Source organism: Rhinolophus ferrumequinum, chromosome 8, assembly GCF_004115265.2.
Source record: "Rhinolophus ferrumequinum isolate MPI-CBG mRhiFer1 chromosome 8, mRhiFer1_v1.p, whole genome shotgun sequence".
In the NCBI taxonomy this organism is placed as follows: domain Eukaryota; kingdom Metazoa; phylum Chordata; class Mammalia; order Chiroptera; family Rhinolophidae; genus Rhinolophus; species Rhinolophus ferrumequinum.
In genome coordinates this window covers 64,281,946-64,305,312 of record NC_046291.1, presented here as the reverse complement: position 1 = coordinate 64,305,312, position 23,367 = coordinate 64,281,946, and the positions used below count along the sequence as shown (strand labels likewise).

General features: G+C 34.7%; 1 protein-coding gene across 1 annotated transcript in view; it reads right to left on the bottom strand.

Annotated features, from left to right (window-relative positions):
* Window positions 1-8,260: 8,260 nt before the first annotated feature.
* ACVR1C (activin A receptor type 1C) overlaps window positions 8,261-23,367 on the bottom strand; it is a 78,771-nt gene continuing 63,664 nt past the window's right edge. Inside the window, exons 5-9 of the mRNA XM_033111318.1 lie at window positions 22,918-23,085; window positions 19,783-19,939; window positions 17,914-18,038; window positions 15,655-15,785; window positions 8,261-10,831 (exon numbers count right to left, since the gene is read on the bottom strand). Coding sequence (XP_032967209.1) covers window positions 10,706-10,831; window positions 15,655-15,785; window positions 17,914-18,038; window positions 19,783-19,939; window positions 22,918-23,085 — 707 coding nt within the window. The 3' untranslated portion in view covers window positions 8,261-10,705. The remainder of the gene's footprint in view (window positions 10,832-15,654; window positions 15,786-17,913; window positions 18,039-19,782; window positions 19,940-22,917; window positions 23,086-23,367) is intronic.

Sequence of the window (23,367 nt, the reverse complement as noted above, 5' to 3'; positions counted from 1 at the left end):
GTAACCAGCAGTTGCCACATTAAAAGCTTTAGCTGGAAGATTGTAAAAATAATCTAATGCTTCTTAGCAAGTAACTACTTTTGAACCAATTCTCCTTTCAGAAATGCAGTGAGGTCAAATCAAATGGCCAACGAAGGACAGGCCGAGAGAAAAGTAAAAGCCAGTTGACATTCAAAGGGCAAAAGTACATTGTGTTTGGAATGTTTTGTGTAAATGTTAAACAGCGCCCACATTTAACCACCTGCTTCTTGTTTAGAAGAGTTCAAATGAACAATTTCAAGCACAACTGAGTAACACTCAAAAGAAAATCAAGTGTAATTTCCTAAGTTGCTGAAGCAAGAGTTCTTTTATGAAATCACCATTAGTATTTCTAAACTGAATTTGATTATATTTGAAATTTATTGGACACAGTTGAGTGTCACCTGGAAATTTCTTCATGTGGAGATGAAATTACAAGGTAGACCTTTATTAAATGATTTTTTTCTCTGTGCATGTGTGTGTTTTAAAAATCCCTGGGTCATATCTTTAATAATCTTTGACTTATTTTTTTCTCTTTCTTGTGAATATATTTTGCTTTGCTTTTGAGAAGCATGAAAAAGGGAGAAAAGCACCATATAAAGACACCGAATCACGCCAATTGTATAGCTCATCCTGAAATTCTTCACCTGTCTGCTATCTCTAAATGTTCACCAATTAGGGAAGAAAGGGAATGGTGGAATCTTCAGGTGTCTTTGATAAATCGCCTAAGAAAGTTACTCTTTTACTGCCTTTATTAAATACCAAATTCACATTATCATTGCTGCTTTAAAATCTTCAGTCTCCCTCAAAGGCAGATTAAAATTACATGTTGTAATCTGGATCTCATAAAAAAAAAACCCTTCCATTCTAGCTCTGTAGGTTACTCACTGCCAAGAGCATTCCTGCTTTGTTACAGACCTTTTTCCTACCATGGGCTGCGTCTCTGTCTATAACATTTATACAAATCTTTCCCCTTCTACAGCATCAACTCATTGATTTTCTTGAATTTTCCAACAACTCATACCCCATTTCTATGTCTTTGTTATCACTTAATATCTATACTCCTACTCAGCCTTAATAATTTTTCCTTACGACATGTCTTGCTTCTAAGTTTAGACAGCTATTCCTGTGCATGTTGTCTTCCTACACAGATTATCCTCTTAAATAAATGCAGGAGGCTACTGTTTTCTTAGCACTTGCAATGACTGCTACACAATGCACTCAGCAACAATGTTTGATAAAGATTTGTTGGCTAATATTTAAGGGGAAAGATTTTTTTAAACCTATTTTAATTATAGAAGTGATTGTAATTACATTTTTGGTAAATATAGCATTAACCGAGAAAAAAACCAAAAACCTCTCTATAGAAAATGTTTCTCATTAAATAGATTTAAGAAAGCATTCAATGTTTTAATAACTATCCTTAACCATACATGTGTATATTTCCTCTAAAGGTCAATCAACATTTCTCAAAATTTTCACTTTAGAACATTCCATAAAGCAGCCTGAATTTTGTAATTTCCCCCAATCTCTAGGAGTCTATCCTAAGGGGGGAAAAAGCGATTATTCAATTTCAAGTTCACTCATTAGATAAATTGTGTGATAAATGGGGATGTTCACTAACTTTTGCACACATTAGTGTTAAAAAATCAAAATGCTGAAAAGTTATTACAAAATTACAACTGGAAAAAAAACAACACTACTACTAGTGTTGCCGAAACTACAGCATTTATTTCATGCATAGTTTTTACAATCTAGATTGACATGAAATAAGTATTTTGCCTTTTTCTATAACTCCAAGAAGCAGCTGTCGTGTGTGGTGGGGAGTCATGCAGGAGACCCTGCTCGCTGCGCCATTTGTCATGCAGGGTGTCAGGCGGGGTCTCAGCTCCCACTCCCCACACAAGAACGCAGGACATGGTGAGGCCAAAAAGGAACACCCACGGAGCCATAGGTAGGGGAGTCACACCACTATACTCTCTCGCTGGCGGCTGGGCTGGAGAAACAGGAAACAGGAGCCACACTGTTCGCAACCCTCACTGCGCCACTTGCAGGCTCAGCCACCATCTTCTTGCTAGCCCCCATTTTGCTGCTAGCCTAGCCACGGCAATTATATTAGTGGCCAATGGCTCACTGGTTACAGCTGACGGCCAACTAGCCACAGCTGATGGCCATCCAGTCATACTTGATGGCCATTTACTACCTGAGCCAGCACCTTTCTATGTGAGGCCGAGAGCCTGGAAACTGCACTCCTGGCTCTGTCCCCACAAAGCTAATGACGAAGCCAGATGAGAACCTGACTTCATGATTGTTGGGCAAGAATACTTGGCTTGTGAACCTGATTAGTACCCACTTGATGCAAGGTAATGAGAACACACTAACAAAACTGTCCCCCAAATCGAAAAAAAAAAAAAAGAAAAAGCGAAAGATATTAACCCATACCAAAAGTACAACTCACACAGTGTTCAGCTTTGTTATGCTAAGTCCTAGAAAAAAAACCATCATTGTAGGGTTTGAAATATAAGTGACACAACCTATTTTTCTCCTAATGTCATTGTGGAACAGCCACTATGAATTTGGCTAAACTAGTCTTGATTGGCTTTACAACTATACCTTAAGGTTTACTACCTTTTAGAGCGGAGGGTGGAGGGTATGAGTTCCACAGAGTATTTTTCATTGTGTCACTCCTAATGTTTTAAAAGAATGTGTCACTCCTAATGTTTTAAAACTATATCTTCAAATTTAAGTAAAATTATCACTAACTCTAGTGCTCAAGGATTTGGTCACTGTGATACTGTGTACTATACGATATATGACATAATGCCAGTTAATCAGAATTCTATAAAGAAAAATAAAACAGGCTAAATGGATAGTACATGACAAAGGGTGCTGCTCTAGAAAGGGTGGCAAGAAGGTCCATTTGGCGTTATGGTATTCTATCAAAGACCTAAACCATATAAATACCCAAAGGAAGAACATTCCAGGAATAGAGCAAATGTTTGGCAAAGTCAATGCCAGCAAGAAGCAGGAGTCTGAAGAACAATTGGAGCTGGAGGTGGGGGATAACGGAAATGAAGGCAGAGAGGTCATCAGGTTCCATATGCCAAGGGTGCTTGTAGACCACATTAGTGGTTAGGAATTTAAGTGTGAAAGAAGCTAGTTTAGGCTTGAGAGCAAGCCAACCTGGTGGTCTTTTTGAATAAATGCTTAAATAAGTGCAAAGGACGGTTACTCTGCAGGAAAAAAAATCAAAGACTCCTGTCCTACGTGTTGTGTAGGGAAATGGCTGAAGAAACAAATGTCTCTTTCAGGAAGGAGAGAAGCAAAATTCCAGTACCCAGTGAAGCCAGCACTTAAATTTCCAAAACCCCTTCCATATAGTGCATACAAATATAAATTTTAAAATAACAGAATATAATTGTATAGAAACCAAAATATAACACATTTTCTTTTTATTTAAAATAGAACTCTATATGCATCACAGAAACGAGTGCAAGGAGTGCTTAATTTATTATCTTTGCCACTTTACAAAACAATACATTTTCAGAAAATGCATACATAAAAATATAACATTTAGGCAGATAAGTATTTACATCTGGAGGCAGCTGAAAGTTATCCTATATTATAAAAGCTTTAAAATAAATACTTTTATAACTTGCTCTTGGTAAAGTTAAACATTTTGGTATGAAGGCTATCACTGAGTTCTTACTAACTTTAAAATACTATCATTTCTAAACAAAATATATATATATATACATATATATATATAATTCATATTTCCACAGACTAGAAATTAATGAAATATCTGAATCTGAATATCATTCATTTCTTTTTGGAATTCGGAATCCTCTTCAGCTTCAACAATTAAATTGCAACTACTAAAATTGCCATCTTCATATTTTTTATACAATTTATTGCCCGATTCTCATTTTAAAACATAATTTATTTCTTTATATTCCTTATATACATTCATTTGGGCCTGTCTGTTGAAATGTAACTCCTTTTTATATACTTAAGAATATCAGCTAGCTTACAATAAGTCTTTACTATAGTGATTCTTTCACAGTAGTTCAAGAGTTCAAGGCATGTTTTGCAATGTCAAAATGCAATGGTTTTGACATTTGTAATATGTTCTTAGGTATAAGAAAAGTAACACTACCAAAAGAAAAGTATAATTAGTATTAGTACTTTGAAAGTCAATCCAAAATTCCTTTTTTGAGATCTGAATCTAATTTCTGTTTTTAGGACATTTTAAAATCTGAAACACAGATTAAATTTGAATAATTTGCTCCAGTCTAGGATCAGAAGAATATAAGAGCTTGACACTAGTCATTGTGGAAATGAACTAGACTTTAATATTTTGGCTCAATACCCTTACTTAAAGAGAGAAAAAGAGTTGGATTTTTAAAAATAGTTAATTACTTGCATTTAGCCAATTTGAGGAAATGGAGACATTGGAAATCTTCTTCTATATGTGCATTAGTTAGAACTTAAGTATGTACTTGCCTCTTTATAGGCAAAGTCAACGAATATGTTTGCACATGGAATGAAACCTCAATGGAGATATCAAAATTAGGGTCCATGTATCTTGGCTAAGATGAAAAGCTAATGTATTTGTTTTTCTAAGTTGTCTATTCAATTTACAGATGTCAAGAAACATTTTGAAATTTTAATTCTCATTTTTTGAAGACATACAGGCAGGGCCCTTTTCTGAAGATATGTAAGCACATAAGGTGCTTTTCTGTAAAATATAAAAGTATTTCTGAGTTGAGAAGCCAATTGCAGGTTGGATTTCAGCCCCCACCGGCCCCTCAGCCGAGAGTATTTGTGCAGAACACACATGCCCAGCTGGATCTGATGACACTCAGTTTAAGACTAATTTCGTAACACATTCAGACTCTTAATGGCTATGTTAACATCCAGGTTCATGTAGCCCAGGGTAAATATCTCACAGTTAAATTTGTTAGATCTGAAGAGAAAAACTTCTTGTAGTATAACATTTACCAATAATAAGGAAATGTAGTCATATCTGAAAATATTAAAATCTAGGATAAGATAGAGCCCATAGTCTCCTACATTTACTAAATCTGCAACTGAATTAAGAAGGATCCTGGCAGTTTTTAATAGAGGGGTATTAAAATGTGGATTATTACCGAATTTCAACATAATATTATATTCAAAGCATATGGCAAAATGGCTTAATTTTAAAAGATGGCCACAGAAAAACAAAGCAATAGTATGAAACATAGAAGAAATAAATGTAGTAATCACATTATGGGACATATGCTTCACATTCTTTGTACAAGTCACCATCTCTTAAGCAGAATTTGGCATTAAGGTAAACGTACACATTCCTCATGTTAGCTAGAAGCTAGAATACTATAACTAGACTGTTAGTCTTTTTAAAATTTAAAAGAAAGTCTTCTTTGCTATTAACAAATACCCTCATCATTGTGTCAAATGAAAAATTACTGGAAAGGGCATAAGATGAAACCTCTCATATACGGGCCTGGCAAATTAAAATCTTATTAAGTTCAGTGTGTGGCAATCTGACAGGGGCCAGAACACAAGAAGAAGAGGAATTACAAGTGATTACAATTGATGAAATCCAGAAAAGATTTATTTTAGTGTACTAAAAAAAAATGAATGCCAAAGATAAACTAAAAAGAAGCTAAGAAAAGAAAGAAGTAAGACACCAGGTATGGTCCCAGAGTCAACTACCATTTCATCTTTCACTCCCATTCCAATGCATAAAAAGAAAAAACAATCCTTACACAAAGGAAGGAAAAAGAGTTATGAAGCATCTCTTAGCATTATTTGCACTAAGAAATTCAATGTTCTCACAATTTCTAGTTTTATTCAGCACTCCAGTGGTTGCCCATCTAGCTATTTAAAGCTCTTCCTTAGCCTATTTTAGTTTTTTTCTCACTGACCTCACCATGAGTGAGCAAATGACTATAGCAGAAATAAAAAGAGTGGGATTTGAACATCATCATTAAATGGCACATTATGTAGTGTACATTCAAGGTAGGTTTAGATGCATGCTAATTGTTTTTTAATTAGTAAATGTTGGATATGGTAGGGCACCATGGTGGGTGTCCCCATTGGGTTCTCATATCCGTTCTGGTAATAACTACCTAACATTTAATCTCTGATCCTTGGTTTCTTTATCTATAAAGTATGAGAATTGAATTACAAAATCTCTTACATCCTTTACAATTCCCAAATTCTGGTTTTGGTTTTTGTTTGTGACACATCTGAAATAATTTAGACTACCAAGGGATGCCCTTTCATTAGAAGGCTAGGTACTAGAATAGTTAAGTTAAACAATTGCGAGTTGTTGTTTTTTGGGTTTCGGTTTTTTATAATTAGGGACAAAAGATAATTTTGGAAGACAGTGAGGGAAAAGGAAGTGAGAAAAATAATGAAAACTAAAAGAAAAGTTAGAGGGAAAAAGAATGTCAAATATCTGCAAATTTGTATTGAAATGTTTTAAAAAACTGCCTGTATTATAGAAATTCTACTTAATATTAACACTTTTAAAAAATTTTTTATAATCCAACTAACATTTTTTTCTATTTAGAGGAAACCCTCAGGAGCCAAAGAATTACTGTCTTCATTAAATGGTGTATAAAGTCTATGTAGATATTAGTTTATGGAGGGAGCTAATTAATACAAAGCATTGTCAAACATAGAAGTAATATGTTTCACAAAAGAAAAGATATTTAGAATATCTTTAGAAAACACCAATGACACCATTTTAACATACTAGATCTCAAACATTTCCAAGTAACTTAAAATGCTGTATTTGTAAATTTATTTAAAGGAAAGATTATTGAAGACATCAACTGCCATCAGCTGCACTGATTTGCTACTGCTACTTTCTTAATTTCTTAATGGGAAATAAAATGTCCATATTTTAAATAAATGTATTTAAACTAAATACATTTCCATATTTATTTTAAATAATTAATCAAAAACTATTCCCTGCCACACAATTTTGCTTTGAACTTTGTAAAATGGCAAACCTGGGCTCCCTGCGTTCAGATGATCTGCTAGTAGGCGCCCTGGTCCTTTTGCGTAAACTCTAAGATAGCCCCGAGATTTCTCTGCCCAATAAGTCACATGGTGGCAACATTCCAGCATAGTAGAAGTAGTTCACTTTTGTTTTGTTTAATAATTCTACTAAAGTAGAAGTATTAAAAATAATAAATTATTATGGAACTTGTAACCTAATGAATCTATTGTAGATTTTCATTTTCAAATAAAAGCTGATTTTGACATCTTCAGCCAATGCAGTCAAGTTACTATTTTCATACAATCATGGAAATTTAAAATGCAAAGTTAATTGAAAGTGTAAAGATGAAAGCAAGTGCTACGCCTAAAATAGTGCACAACACAGTCATGTTTCACTTAACTTTCAAGTCAGAACATAAATTAAGAACTCTAGATGTAACATGGCAAATATTTTAGGCACAGGAGAAAGCACACAACAGAATCTACCAATTACACATTTAAACACATAGCTTACAAGGCAACAGTTCATGCTGAAATATTGACAACAGATAATGTTTCCCTTATTTTAAGGAAGTAAGCTGAATATACGTGTTCCATCACTACTTTATACAGTACTGATATTTCTTAAATAGCATTTTCCCAAGCTTTATATTATATCCAAAGCCAAAGTATTTGAGAGAAGCAAAGAACACTGACACTTTGAGCCTAAGAAGAGTATTTCTTGTTTTCAACACAATTCAAAAGAAATATTACACAAGACTCCATCAAAAACAAATAATCTGAAGTTTAACAGCATAGGTATATACAGTAAATTTGCCTTAATGCTCTAAACATTATCCTATTTTTGTAAGTGAGCATTTACTTTTTATGATCATGTTGATTGTTAAGGAAAAATTAGATCTTTTAACTTTTTGTAATCGTTTTTGTTAATCTACTCTCTTTCTTAAAAAATGTACTTGGTAATTGAAATATAAGACTATTCAGTTAGGAATTATAGTTAACCAACACAAAACAAGAAAAATATCTCCAAATGTACAGATTTCTCTAGAGTGAAAATTGAACCAATAAAAGTATAAAATTATATTTGGTCATGTTCTAAATTATAAAACATAATGACAAGAAAAATGATGTTAAAACATTCGCTCTTAAAAATTAAATAAATATATTCACCCACAATAAGTGAATAAAACAGGAAATATTATTCTTGTTTATTTGAAACTATATATAGTACAACCATAGTAAATAAATAATTTCATTCTCATAAATACAGAAACAATCTTTGAGAAATCAAGGTAATAAGCACAAGCAAGATTAGCTCCTTCATAAACTCTTTTTAAAATCCTTCCCATACGCATTTTTTTAAAACTGACTATATAATTTAATTATCTGGAATAGCCAAATAAAAATACTTTCTAAATGTGTTGCAAATTGAAAGTAAATTTTGAAACTCACTGTCATATAGACCGCAAAAATCCTACTTTGCATTATTTGTCAATTTACTCTTTTCCCCCACACACCCACATCCCTGTTCTTATTCCCAAATTAGACCTTAAAATCCCTGAGGACAGAGCCTATCCATCTTTTAATTTCCCTATTGGGCCCAATATTGTGGCAAGGAATATATGGGATGACCCATATTATTTAATGAATGGATAACTTCATGAATGAGACTAAAATTTATATACAAACCACAGTTGTCATACTTTTGCCTTTGATATCTCATTCTAGTCAAAGGAAAATGGGTTCAGTAACATAATTTCACAGCAAAAATGAAGGATAAGCACTAATTGAGCTCTACATGAAAATATATAGGTATACACTTCAGAACACTGTTACCTAAGTTTCATATTGCAGAACCTAAAATGTGGGATAGTAAAAGGTTTCCCCTCTTCTTAATAAAAGGGTTTCATGGTCAAATAATTTGGGAAATTCAACCTAAAGAAATTCATGTAACATTTTTTGGGGGACGGGGGAAGAAATTTATTTAAAACTTCAATGCATATGCCAAGTTGTGCTGTAATGCACTAAAATTGCTTCAGTATAATGTTTGTGGTCCATCCATATCTAATCTATACATATGAAATGTGACATTATTATAAAGTTCATGTAACATTTCTTTACTGCTAGACTCCTCAAAGAACATGACACATTAATGTGCAGTATCACCTTCTCAGAATCTATCAAAGAACACTATGGGTCTTGGACCATCTCAGAAGAGTGGTCTAAGGGACAGAGTTTAGGAAACAGTATTTTAGAGCAATAAAAGACACCATGTTAAACTCCTTCATCAAAGCAGAATTATAGATTTGAAGGAAATATTTTATGTTCCATGTATTATTCAGAATTCATCATTTCTGTCTCCACGGGAAGTAGAATAAAGACAAAATTATCATGAGCCTTCTTCTTCCGCGCCCACTTGCTCGTTTTGGAAGGGTAGGGAAATATCTGATTACAATTACTAATACCCTGTGTAGAATTTGGTTGTTATACTTCATTTAAGTGTTTTCTTAATTTTTTAAAAACGTATCTCCTAATTTCCTCTTCCTTTTCTGTTCTTTTCTTTCTAAAAGTGTATATAGAAAAGTAGCAGGGACCTCTAAAATGCATCTTTAAGACTACTTCTTACAAGAGATCTTTATGCTTGATTAATCTCTGAAAGTAGTCAGAAATCATTAGTACATATCTAAATAAGGTAAATATGAAGGTTCTGTAAGAAAAACATCAATGAATATTGTCCTAAGCTTTCATGCAGATCCATTATGATTCTGCAGAAATAACTCAATTTGTCTTCTGTTTTACTAAACCACAAATATCATCATAAGAGATATTATTTCTACACAGGGAGAAAAGTACTATAGAAATTAAATGGCAGTAGGAAGCCTGCTAACCCCACAGTATGGATCGTCACAAGACGTGGACACAGAGGCAGCTCTACCACTAGCAGTGTGACTTTGGGACACTTCTCAGTGACTCAAGATATCAAGTATCCCATTTGTAAATGAGAGGAAGTAATAATTTTAGTGGCTTTCAAATTGTTGGCCTCATATGCTGCAATGGTGATGGATTATGAAGAGCAGGGGAGAGTGGCGGGGGACCAAGTAAGTGGGACTCTCACTTCAATCTTTCAACAGAGCAGCTCTACTTTCACCTGTCTTATATACTAAAGTTTGGAGCAATATTTAATTTTTTAAAAGGTCCTGTCTAATTAAAAAATAGAGCATACCATAGAGTGCATCATCTAAAGGTGTGTTTAGCTATAACACACTCTAGTTCACATTTTTTAATGAATATGTTTTCATCTCACCTTTCAACACACTTTTCCCCATTCATTCATGTGCTCTTGATTCAAGTAAAATAAAACTTTAATGACTCTTTAAATTTTTATATAGCTTATTTTACACTTTTGCAACATCTTTTTTATTAAATAGATGAGTTGATGTGTTGCCTTTCAAAATAAAATCAAAGACAGCATGAAAATTGGATGAAGCCAACTCCCGCCGATGCTTAATTTTAGAGTTATTTTTTCATGCTGCCTTTGGGCACTTAAATACTGTACTGCATTATTTTTGAGGTAGAACAACAACAACAAAAAAAGGCAAAAACATTCACATAAAGAGGGAAAATGAGAAACAAAGCTGTGAGAGATTTCTTTTTAACATGATTATCATCATCAGGCTTTGCAGTCTTCTTTGACACAAAGTTGAGAAATAGTCTTCTTAATACGAAGGGCGGTTAGGCGGGCAGCCCCATTTGCATACCAACACTCCCGCATTATTCTCCCCATGACCCGGAGTGCCTTTAAGAGAGAAGAATATCAAAGTCTTTACTCACACAAAACACAGTACAAGAGAAGCAAAACCACAAAGCAGGGAATTGATGGTAAGTTCTGATGAAGAAATAGTGAATTTACAACAATATGAGAAAGAGATTAGCGCCAAATCCCTTCAAAAATCCTGGCAAAATACACACATCTACCTACAGAGTCTAACTTTTAATTGAAAGTTCAATCCATTGATTTCTGGGAACATGGTAGAATGGCTATCATTTGAAATATTCTAAGAAGGGACATGAAAGACAAAAAGGGAAATGGGATGGGTTGGAATTTCACCATATGTTGATCTGGATGCTAAGTACATATATGTATACATTTTTTTTTAATTCATCAAATTGTATATACCAAGATTTGTGCATTTTACCATATATAAGTTACGTCACAATAAAATAATGATGTAAATATAAATATCAAAAATTCTGAATTAAAAAATAAGTATAAAGTAAATATTCAAAGGGGAAGACAATGAGAATGCATGAATCCAGAAAGACATAAGAAATCACTAAAGCAAGTGGCTGCTCTGGTGGCATCTGCTGATCTCACAATCCAGAATATCAGAAGTGATGGACCACATGTGAAAGACAGGAAGCACAGCCTGAAGCACACAAAAGGTGTCAGATCAAGATGTTTGCAAAGTTCTAAGTGTAAGGATGAATCAGCCTTAGAAGAAATTTTGCAAAGAATATTGTCTCAATCTTAGCTCTTGATAAAAAGAGAGAGAGAGGGAGAGAGAGAGAGAGAGAGAGAGAGAGAGAGAGAGAGAGAGAGAGAGAGAGAGAATCAAGCCCAAGTCTTAAAAGCCTGAGCTCATAATGAAAATTCACAAGCACATAAGGATATTGAGTCAATTGAAACAACAAACAGTAAAATCAGACCCTTCAAAACATGAGACGCTAAAACTAAATGATATAAAATAGAAAATAAATATATAAAGTACATTTTTAAAAAGCAAAGAGGAAATTCAAACTATAAGTAAAAAACAAAAGTATATTTTGAAAAAGTATCAATAAAACTTCTTGACATAAAAAATACGATCATTAAAATAAAAAACTAAATGGATAAGTTAAATGGCAGATTTGCTACATCTGAAGACATAATTAATCAACTGGAAGATAAGTGTGAAAGATGCCACATAAAAACACAAATATGGAAAATAGGGGAGAATAAGAAACAAGCAAAGTAAAATGAAAGGTCTAACAGGCAGCCAATTAGTTCTCTAAAAATGGGCAATAGGAAAAATGAGAGGATAAGTTATTTGAAGAGATATGGTCAGAATTTTCCAGAATTGAGAAAATTCACAAATCCTTAGAATTGGAGAGTCCAAAAATTCCAAGCAAGATTAATCAAGAGACATGTATATCAAATGCATCACAGAGAAACTACAGAATACTAAAGATAGAGAAGTTTTTAAAATAGGAAGAAAATATAAATAAAATTTTTAGTAGTTACAAAAAGATCAATTAACTTTTTAGTAGAAACAAAAATAAGTTGACTTCTCAATAGCAATGATAGAAGCCAGAAGACAGTGGAATAATGCCTTTAATAACTGTGAACCTCAATTTCTATGCCTAGATAAGCTGTTTGTTCAAGATCAAGGGCAAAATAAAGACATTTTCAGACACCCAAACACTGAAAGGACTTACAAGCACTAAATGCTCACTAAAAAAAACTATTTAAGTAAAATACAGTTAAAGGATGCACATCATGAAGTCAGAAAATGATCTTAGAAGGAAGCTCTGAGAGCTAAGAATGACGGTTGAACAAAGAAAATATCAATATATTCATACGAAGTGTGATCAACAATACAGTGAATGTTTAAGTAAAAAAAATATTACAGTAAAAGACACATTGCCATTATCCCCCTCAAAATTCTCTCCCTCGCTTCGAACATATTTCTCTCAACATTCTTGCCACTTTCTGAAGCAGTGCTTGAAGTCCTCTTTCGTGAGTGTCTACTTGTACTGTCGTGACTGCCTCGATGTCCTGAATCATTTTGACTTTGGGGAAGAGCCAGAAGTCGCATGGTGCAGATCCGGTGAAAAAGGTGGATAAGGACACACCATAATGTTTTTATTTGACAGAAATTGCCGTATACCAGAAGTGATGTGTGACACAGAGCATTGTCATAATGGGGGATAATTTATGGCATACTTTAAAACACAGCTTCTCTCAACTGTAGTTCACACCCAGCTAACTGCACCGAACAAGTTGAAACTTGTCACACACTGTTACTAAGGTTCCATGTACCATTTCCCGTATTGAAGATCCCTGCATTTCCATTGGATGGCACTTGGCAGCAACATTTACCATATTTTGTAATCACAATGGAAAGGTTCCATGTCATACATCGCTTCTGGTATGACAATTTCTGTCAAATAAAAACATTACGGTGTGTCCTCATCCACTTTATTCACTGGATCTAACACCATGCAACTTCTGGCTCTTATCCAGGGTCAAAATGACCATGAAAGGTAAACGTTTTGAGTCCTTTCAGGACATGGAAGCAGCCACAACAGAGCAACTAAAGACACTCATGAGAGAGGACTTCCAGGACTGCTTCAGAAAGTGGCAAGAATGATCGGATAAGTGTGTTCAAAGCAAGGGGGAGTATTTTGAGGGGGATTAATGGAAATATGTCTTTTACTATAATAAATGTTTTAAATTTAAACATTCATCATATTTTGTATATATATATATGTATATATATATATACACATAGCAGCATTATTTTAAAAAATTAAAAATAACAGATATGACAATAAACAGTACAGTGGAAATAGAAAGTGTGCTATGTCCATACAATGGAATACTACACAGGTATGAAAATGAACAGATTATAGGTATACACATATAAGACAAAATAAAAAAAATTAAGAATGTCTACAGTGAGTGTCGATGTAAGTTTTACAAATACACAAAAGTAAGCAATATATATTTCAATATGTATGGAAAAATTCTAAAGAAAAGCATGACAATAATAAATAATTGTAACAGTAACATCTGAGAGGGGAAAGGAATATTCAAAGCACTGGAAATGTTTCATTTTTTAAACTTGGTAGTGAATTCACTGTTTTTCATTTTATTATTGCACTTTAAACTTTTCATATGTCATTTATTCCTTCGCATGCATGAAATTATTAATATCAGAAAAAAATAATTTAATTTCAATTTGGTTGTAAATGCCTCAAACTCTGCTTTTAAATTAAGTACAGGAAACCCCCATATAACATGGCATCCTAGAACATGGTTTCACTCTAACACAGTTTGAGAATTAGAGAAATCCCCAAACAACATGAAGTGTAACAAGAGCATTTAATAACAAAAGATATATCTCATTTGAAATTAGGAAAATCCCCGAATAACACGGAACGTAATAAAAGCTTTTAAGAGCAAAAGATATGTCATTTGAAATTTTTCATTCGAGCATGGATGTCATATCAGATTTGACTGCAGAATTTTAAAATTTATTAGACTTTTAAATTCATTTTGTTCATGGAGTATTAAGTTCAGAGGATAAAGATATCTTGTCAAAAAGAAAACGCCCTCTGTTAATGGTGCTTAGTAGTGATGAGGAAGAAAACATTATTTAATACATATTAATATGTTATAGTTTTGGTGAAAATTGCTTCAATAAAGATGTTTCTCTTAATTATAAAAATATAATAGTATGTTTTTTTAATTTTTGGAAACTACCCCTTTTTTGGTACTAGTTCTTTGTTTTGTATAACACAGATTCATATAACACGGCATTTTTTAGGAACCTAATTTCTGTGTTATATGGGGGTTACCTGTATTTAGATACACAAAATAGAAATACTAAGATATAAATCTTGTCTTAAATAGGAAAAGAGTTGAGTGAAACATGAAGGAGGAGAAAAGGTGAGAGGGAAAAAAAGCAACTGTATAAAATAATCTCTAGGACAAACACAAAACTTAAAAAACACTGCAAGAATTACATTCAAATATGGCAGAAGATACACAGTAATAACTAGGATGGTGGAGATTAAAGCGTTAAAATAGTTCTGTAATTCGTTAGATGGTTTACAGTCTTCCCTCCACCTTGTCTCCTTTCTTCCTGTGGGTGCTAAAAAGTCTCCATCTTCATGTAAGGCAGAACAAGCATTGCTAACCATCTATTGTGTGTCTAGTATATGATGGTTATTACATGTGTTGTTGGGGTGAGGACATAAACAACAAAGGTCCCTGCCAGAAAAGGAAGCTTTTCTGATGAGAGAGAATAAGCTCAAACTTTAGCAGTTTGGGATTAGGAATAATTTATAGAATAGAAGGATGGCTGAAATTGTAATACTCTGTGTGGCATAGATATTGAATACGCTCCGATATGCCTCTTCTCCCCACAGTTCCCAGCCCTGGAGTTAGATGAGACCACGTGACTTGTTCTGGTCTATGAACGACGAGTGAAAACAATATGATTCATTTCAAGCCAAAGCATTAAAGAGCCAAAGCATTAAAGAGCCTACAGTTCCTCTCTTCTCCTCACATAGACACCTAAAAACTATGTGTTGAGATAGCAGCACATAGTCCCCACCTTTAGGGGGCTTTGTATTGCAAGAAATAAAATCGTACTGTGTAAAGTCACTGGGATGTTAGGGTTTGTTACTGCCACATAACTCAGCATTATGTATACATACAGCTAAAGGGAATAAAATCAAAGACATACACCTACGTATATGGAATGAATTGGATGCCTAGATTAAAAGAGAAGAATGATACGGTCTCTGAAAATCCTCCCTGACAGGAAAATACACATAAGAACATAGGCTTACTTCACAGCTTTGCCACTGGTTTGGGATACTTGGTCGAAACTTCTGGTCACAAACAACTTTTCTCATTTCCTCTATCGAGGGATCTGAAGGCACCATGTCATAATAAGGCAACTGATACTCCTCAACAATTCCTATAAGAAATTTGCATTATAAATTTCCCAATGCAAATAATGAAGATGCATATTTCAAAATAACACCAATTAGGCACAAGTGGAACCATGGAAAACTGTAAAGTCACATTTATTAAAATTATGTATCACTATAAAACCAAGGATATACATCTAAAGCATTCAGTTGAATAGTTATAAGTTTATAAAATTTTATATTACGAAAGCTTATATAATATTGATAATTACATAAATGTTACATAAAACAAAATTATATCTAATTATTTTATATAACATATTATATGATTATGTATTACATATAATTTACATATAAATAATTACATAAACTATAACTTATATTATGAAAATTATATAAATTTTGATTTACATAAAATGCCATTGTGAAATTCAAAAGTAAGGCCGAACTGCAAAATTTACTGCTCTGTGAATGAAGTACATTTCTCCATTAAATAACCTTTAAAAACAAAATTGCTTTCTCTTTTTGCAAATTGTTAGCTAATCTTTCAAAAGCTGAGATTCTTATGTTTGTATTTTATACCTACTGTACCTGAAAATGTTCCGAAGAAGCCGCCAAAGTATTTGAAAATGGATGGTTCAACATGAAGATTAATATTTTAAAGAGTCTCAAATACATAGACAAAGAATTGACCTTATTTATCAGAATATTACTTAAATTCAATAATTTTCTGATAAAATCATTTGAATTAACTACAGTCCTTTTAATTCACAATATTTAAGATGTTCCATAATATTAGAAAATTAACTTTCAATCATGTTAACTAAATTACTATTTCAACATTTGCAGAAAATTTGACAAAATCCCAAAAGCAAATCTAGACAAATATCTATATAAAAATTTAAAGATAATAAAAATATGTTTGAATCTTACTATTTACCAAGAACTGTCCTAGGCCCTTTACATGTTTTCGCTAATCATTCCTCAAAACCACTGACTAAAAAAGGTAGCATATTACCCTTATTTTACAAAATGAGGAAACTGAGACACAAAAAAATTGTTGTGAATTTGCTCACGGTCACACAGCTAGTAGGGGTCAGATCTGGAACTCAATCCCAGGCTCAGGGATTCCAGTGCCCATGTTCCATACCACTATAATTCTACTGCTTTTATGAAGAGTTTTATCTTCCAGAATGCTTTGTTATCTCATCTATGACTAAAAGGGGAAAAGTCTGTTTTCTCATTCAAATGTAAGTTTAACCTTGTAAGTTTTTCATTTAAACAAATGAGATTGATGTAAGCAAAACGACATCAACACAAAACATAAAAACTGACAGTGGTTTAATAATGACAGCTCTCTCACTGAATATTTACCATGAGCATGCTGCACTAAAAACTTCACATGAATTCATTGAGTTAATCCATTAACACCTCAAAAACAAAGGGGTCAGTTTTATTATTTCTTCATTTTACAGATGAGGAAAGTGAGACCAAGTAACTTGCCTCAACAGAGTTTCAGGAAGTCGCTATACCAAGGCTTAGCACTAGGTCCGTCTCACTTGAAAGAGAAAACTTTAAAGCATTTTCCCCCAGTGTTTAACTTTTCTCCACTGATGCAACAGTTCCACCAGACTGTTATGTGTAGGGTTTCATCCTCTCAAAATCTTCCTGTCACTTAATCTCTAAACTGCTGTGAGCAGTAGAGGCAGGAACTTAAGTCTTTGCTCAATGTCCGCTGCCCACTTTGTCCCCCACTCATTCCTCACCACAGGAAAGAAAACACGAAAAGCCTGAGAACCAGAAAATTTCAGTTCCAGTCCTGTGGCCTTGGCAAATCATTTAAATTCTTTGGGTTTCATTTCTGGTATAAAGTTGAGATACGGTTAACTGCATACAAACTCAAATAAAATTTTCAAGTGCTTTGCAAAGTATCATTATGGAAATCAGAATTACCAGGAGAACTGTCACTCCCACCTAAGCAGTAATCTTAATATAAAATCTCCATTATATGCAGGACGCTCCATTTTTGCCATTGAAAAGATATGACCAAAAGGTATTCTTTTAAATATTAAGAAATGATTCAATATAATGCTTGGGGAAAAAAGATAGAATATCATATCTTATATTTAGAGCATCAAGGAAAGGCAGGCACAAAAAATATGTCAAAAATCTTACCTCCAACTGAACACCTTCGGGCTATTTCCCAGTACACCAGACCAACAGAATAGATGTCAGCGCGTTTGAAGGACTCAAAAATATTCACATTCATTGTATCATCAAGCATTTCAGGGGCCATGTACCTTCAAAAACATGCACATTTCAGATTCTGCGTTATAACTTTATAGTACTCCAGTAAAACACAATCTTAATAAATCCTGATATAAAATATAAGTAAAGATAGCTTACATCAACTTTACAGGTACATCTAAGCCACTGGAATAGAATCAAATTAAATAATACAGTTATGACTCCTCCATAATTTTAAAAACATTTTAAATAGAACTAGAGGTCATCCTCCTCGGTGTTAAAGCTTGTGTGCCAGGAGCCCAATACTTGAAAAGTACAGCCGGAGGGGATTCAGGAAGCAAAACACTCGATAGGAGAGCTGGAACTCAATTTCCACCAGTAGTTCATTGCCAAGGAAAGCTCTTTGAGGGCAAAGAGTATGTTTTATTCATCAAGGTGGGCCCAGTCCTCCAGCACATTACTCAGTAGCATTCCACAAATACCTGCTCTGAATGAACAACTTTATTATGCCTTGGTTCCAAGAAAATCACAGCTTTGTTTGAAGAGGACTAAATCAAAGAATTCTACAGTCCATGGGCCCTAACTGAGCCTAGTTGGCATAGGGAGATTTTGAGGATTTCCTCAGAATACTGAGGTGAGGATGCAGCACGCTACCAAACTCTTTTAAAAGTTTTAGATCCTCTAAAGGAATCTGGCATCCAAGGCTTCCCTGACGGTCCTAAGGTGGGGATAGTCAGACGGGCAAGTTAAAGCTTGCTTTTTATAGGGAAAAGAAAAGAGGTCCCTTAGGGCTGCCCAGTCTGAATAAACTGTCCTGGGTATTTCTCGGGCCTCATTAAAGTCTCCCAGGGAACCAAGTGAAGGACTCGGAGGGACTGGCCTGGACTCTCAAATATGGCTTGGAGGCCAACTATCCCAACTTAGAAATTCTTTACTCTCAAGGATCTTTAACAACTCCAGGAAATGACTTGGTTGGTTCTCATTTTAAAGTCAAAAAATGTGGAATGATGCCAAAGTGGCACAGAGCCTGAAATCAGATAAAAGGAAACGGAAATATGCTGCTCCTATGGCCACGGACTGGCCACAACAGGAAAACACCAGAAACCCCATTAGTAATGGGCCTGTCCTGACACATGTGTGGTATGCTCTGTTTATATCATGCTTCTTCTTAACTTTCAGAGATTCTGTTCCTTAAAAGTGGGAATTATGTCCAAACTCAGTGTCTTAATTCACATCAATTTGGGAGACTTAAGGATACAAAGCTAAAGGTAAAAACATAGATTGTTGCATAATATTCTTAAATATTAAGAGAATGCAATACACATATATGTATGTATTATCTAGAGTCCCTCACCTATCTCGTCCACTGTCTTGATTCTGTATCTGTTGTTTAGAAGCTGAACATACAGAACTAGTCCTGAGTTTCAGTTTATTTACAAGGTATAAAGGCTTTGAGGAGCGACATACTTCTGACATCCCCCCCTACCCACACCCTGTAGCAAAATGTATTCTCAGAATGTGGCGCACTAAAAAGAATATATCACCGTCTCTTCCACCACTACGCTCCACTGGCCTCCCCACCCAAATGGCTATTTCCTATATGACCAAAATGCCAATTCTCCTTGCTCTATAACCATCGTGCCACTGATTTCTCAGTGACCCAGAGAAGACTTTTTGCTTTCTTGGGCCTAATGATTTCCCTTTTGGACCTGCTGCCCGCCGCCCCACACCCACATTGCAGGCATGTTTGTGGGGCAGTTATAAGTCTTAGTATGCTACCAAAGTAAGTCACCTTACCTTTTGGTTCCCACTTTAGGATTCTGAGGTATGTCAATAGTGTTCAGTATTGAATCATGTTTCACAGCTAATCCTAAGTCAGCTATGGCACAAGTTTCACATTTTTTCACTAAGATATTCTTTGATTTTATATCTCGATGAGCAATAGCAGGTTTACCTATGAAGTACAAGAAGAGCATATTCACTTTTGCATTACTGAAGTTTGAATCTCTCTAAAAGGAATCAAATGTCACCCCCTAAGAGAGGTCTTCCCTGACTACCCGTTCCACACCCCAAGTCATTCTCCATTAGAGTGTCCCATGTTGCCTTCTTCATAGGTCTTATCAATATTTAATGTATCTTGTTTATTTCTATGCATGTTTAATTATATCTCTCTCCCCACTAAACTGTGAACTGCATTAGGGCAGAGACTGTGTCTTAGTCATCACCATGCCTCCAATACTTAGATCACTAGGTAACATTTAGTAGTGATTTTGCTGAATGAATAGGGAAAGAATTAGCATTGTTGTGTACACTTAAAAACATAGCAAACATTCTCTTACAAAACAACTTTCAAACTTCTACTACCCTAGACCAGCAGTTCTCAAATATGGCCTAAAGATCCCTGACTCCTTGAGATTGTTTCCCAACTACAAATCTGTGTGATGTCACCTTTTCTTAACATACTTCGACCAAAACAACACATTGGAACAGATTGAATGAAGAGCAGTGTAAAAATCAAGACATTAAGCCAGACATTAAAGAGATTTGCAAAAGTATAAAACAAAACCATTATTTTTACTAGATTGGTTGGTATTATAAAATATTATGTATTTTTTTAAAAGAAAAATGTTATTTATGTTAATATTTAATTAGTTAATTGTTATTTTAAGTAAATTAATAAGTATTTTTAAATTTCTCAATTTTAGTTTCTAACATAGTAAATAGACATAACTCACATACACAAAAACTTTTGGGGGGGTCCTAATAATTTTAAGAGTTTAAAGAAATCATGAATCCCAACTTGAGATCCACTGCCCTGAGTAGACTAATGACTTCCTACAGCAAGTTCTCTATTAACTCAATAAGTAGAAAAGACAGTCAGGTGTCTCTGGGATTGGCCACAGGCAGGGACGAGGTCGCTAAATCAATTTATGGAAAATAATCCCAACATGGGTATGATCAGTGGCCTACCTGGGTCAGAATTCCCCAGAAAGCTTACTAAGATACAAACCCTCGGGCCACGGGAGATCCTGACACGGGAGTGTCAGGGTGGGCCCAGAAATCTGAATTGTTAACATTGCCCCCCACCAAGAAATCCTTCACCCACAGGGAAAAAGACAGGTCCACAAGTTGTTGTAGGAAAGGCGGACCCAGACACCTCACAGCGCATGAGCAGGAAGTGGATCCATGGCTTTCATCAAGTTCTCAAAACCACCGAAAAGATGGCACTACTAGGCACTACTTTAGGGTTTTGGTGAAAAGCAAGGTAAGAAAAGATATTCCGTACCACAGCCTAGCCTGAGCTTCCCAGTAAAGCATAGCGATATGACATGGGTGAAAGGATTGCGGGATTCCAAAGGAATGAAACATTTATTTGACTTCAAGATAGGTTTTGAGATCAGGAGAGAAAATGAAGAAGCTTCTTCAAAGCAGAAGAAAATGACACTTTGCATCCATTCATTGTTCCTTTAGAGGGGAATGCTGTCCATGGTTCTATTTTACAAAAAAGACTAAAAATGTTTAGAAAATCAATGTGGAAATCCCCAGATATAGCAAAGTTTATAGATCATCATAACCACTCTATAGAGATAGAACCCAGAGAACTCCAACCTGGAAGAACCTGTCAACATTAGACTTTCCTGAGCACCAGAAGATTCGTTCAGGAGAGGAAACTCATCCATGCCCTGGCTGTGGGAGAAACTTCCTTTGTTCATGTCTTTATAGACACCAGTGCCTCCACACAGGGGAGAGACCCTGTAAATGCACTACATTTTATGGAAAGCAATTTGACAGTGTGTTTTAAGAATCTTAAAATGTTTCTCCTCTGGGATCAAGCAGTTCCACCTCTGAGACACTATTCTGAGGGGGAAAACCAAAGCAAAACAAAATAGCTACATAATAAAAGTTTTTACACACACACACACACACACACACACACACACAACCAACCTCCAAAGGTTCTCCACTGCCCTGATAATAAAGCACAAATTCCTCAACAAGGCTGTAAAGATCTTCATGATGCAGACCTCGAACTGTGGCAGCAAGGACTGCAATTGACTCCTGCCCCACCCCAGTTGAGAATCACTTTCTCCTGGGCCTCCAGGTGCTTTGTTTAGACCTCATTTTTAGCATTTAACACAGCTCACCTTAGTTAGGAGGGTTAGTTGCAATCATACTACAACATGTACCTTCCTCTGCCCTTCCAATACACATACATCAACATCACACACATGACTGGAGTTTTACAGGGTAGAGAACATCTGTTATTCATATCTTCATCCCTGAAAGTGCCCTGTACATACTAAACGTTAATAAGTGTTTGTAGCATTGAATCAAGAAAGATGTAAAATAGCTCGGAAACTAAGAACATAGAACATTGCAATGGATATGCCCAGTTATACCTCTGAGTATTTTGAAAAGTGCAAAAATCAGTGCCTCCCTCATAAGTATTATCAGGTATAAGTGAAATATATTTTAATGTACGCTCTGTACAATATCAGTTTCAATAAATATATATTTTTTTAAAAGACAGTGAGTATTATTTGGCCTTGAAGTACATGGCGTATAAATACTTTTTCAAGATCACATCACCCTTTCCAATTATTTTAATTATCAAATGTAAATATTTAAATTATTTGTATTCTCTGAATACAGAGCATTTGCCACCAATGCAAGATCTCCCAGGTATATATGCTAAGTGGCCAAGATGGAGCCACCAGGAATAAAAATACTACTATGAATAATATAAACAATGACAAATATGTAGATGAAAGTTGACAGTATGGTGACAAAATCTTCAGCTTTATAAAGTACCTTTAGTGTTTCTTTACATTTGAGAATTGTAATAAACTAGAATACAACTAAATAGTAACATACAACTTAGTTTTCTATCCTCATGTTTAAGTAGGAAAAAATCAAGGAGAAAATACATACCTTGTGTACCCACAATCTCCATATGAAGATGAGCCAGACCACTAGCTATTGAAAGTGCCAATTTGATCATTCCAGCCACTGTCACTATGTTTCTATTCAAATAGTCATATAAGGAGCCCTGCTCATGATATTCCGAGACAAGCCAAAGTTGAGTCCAAGTTCCATTATCTAACAGGAAAAAATGTTATTGCTGTAAATATATGATGGGAAAGAAGCCCAAAGCTTTTAACAAATGTCAGGACTTAAAGTAAATCTGTATTGTTAACAAAGCAAAGTTAATTCCTGCAGTGATCATGCTGACAGTCCAAGTTAGTAAAGTAAAAATTGCCAGTGAATTCCTGAAGATGTTGATATACTACCTAGGACCTGTTATATGTACTCACCATGACTAAAAGAAGCTGTGAGGCAGTGATTCTAACTGAACAACTCCTTTGTTATTCCCTCTATATC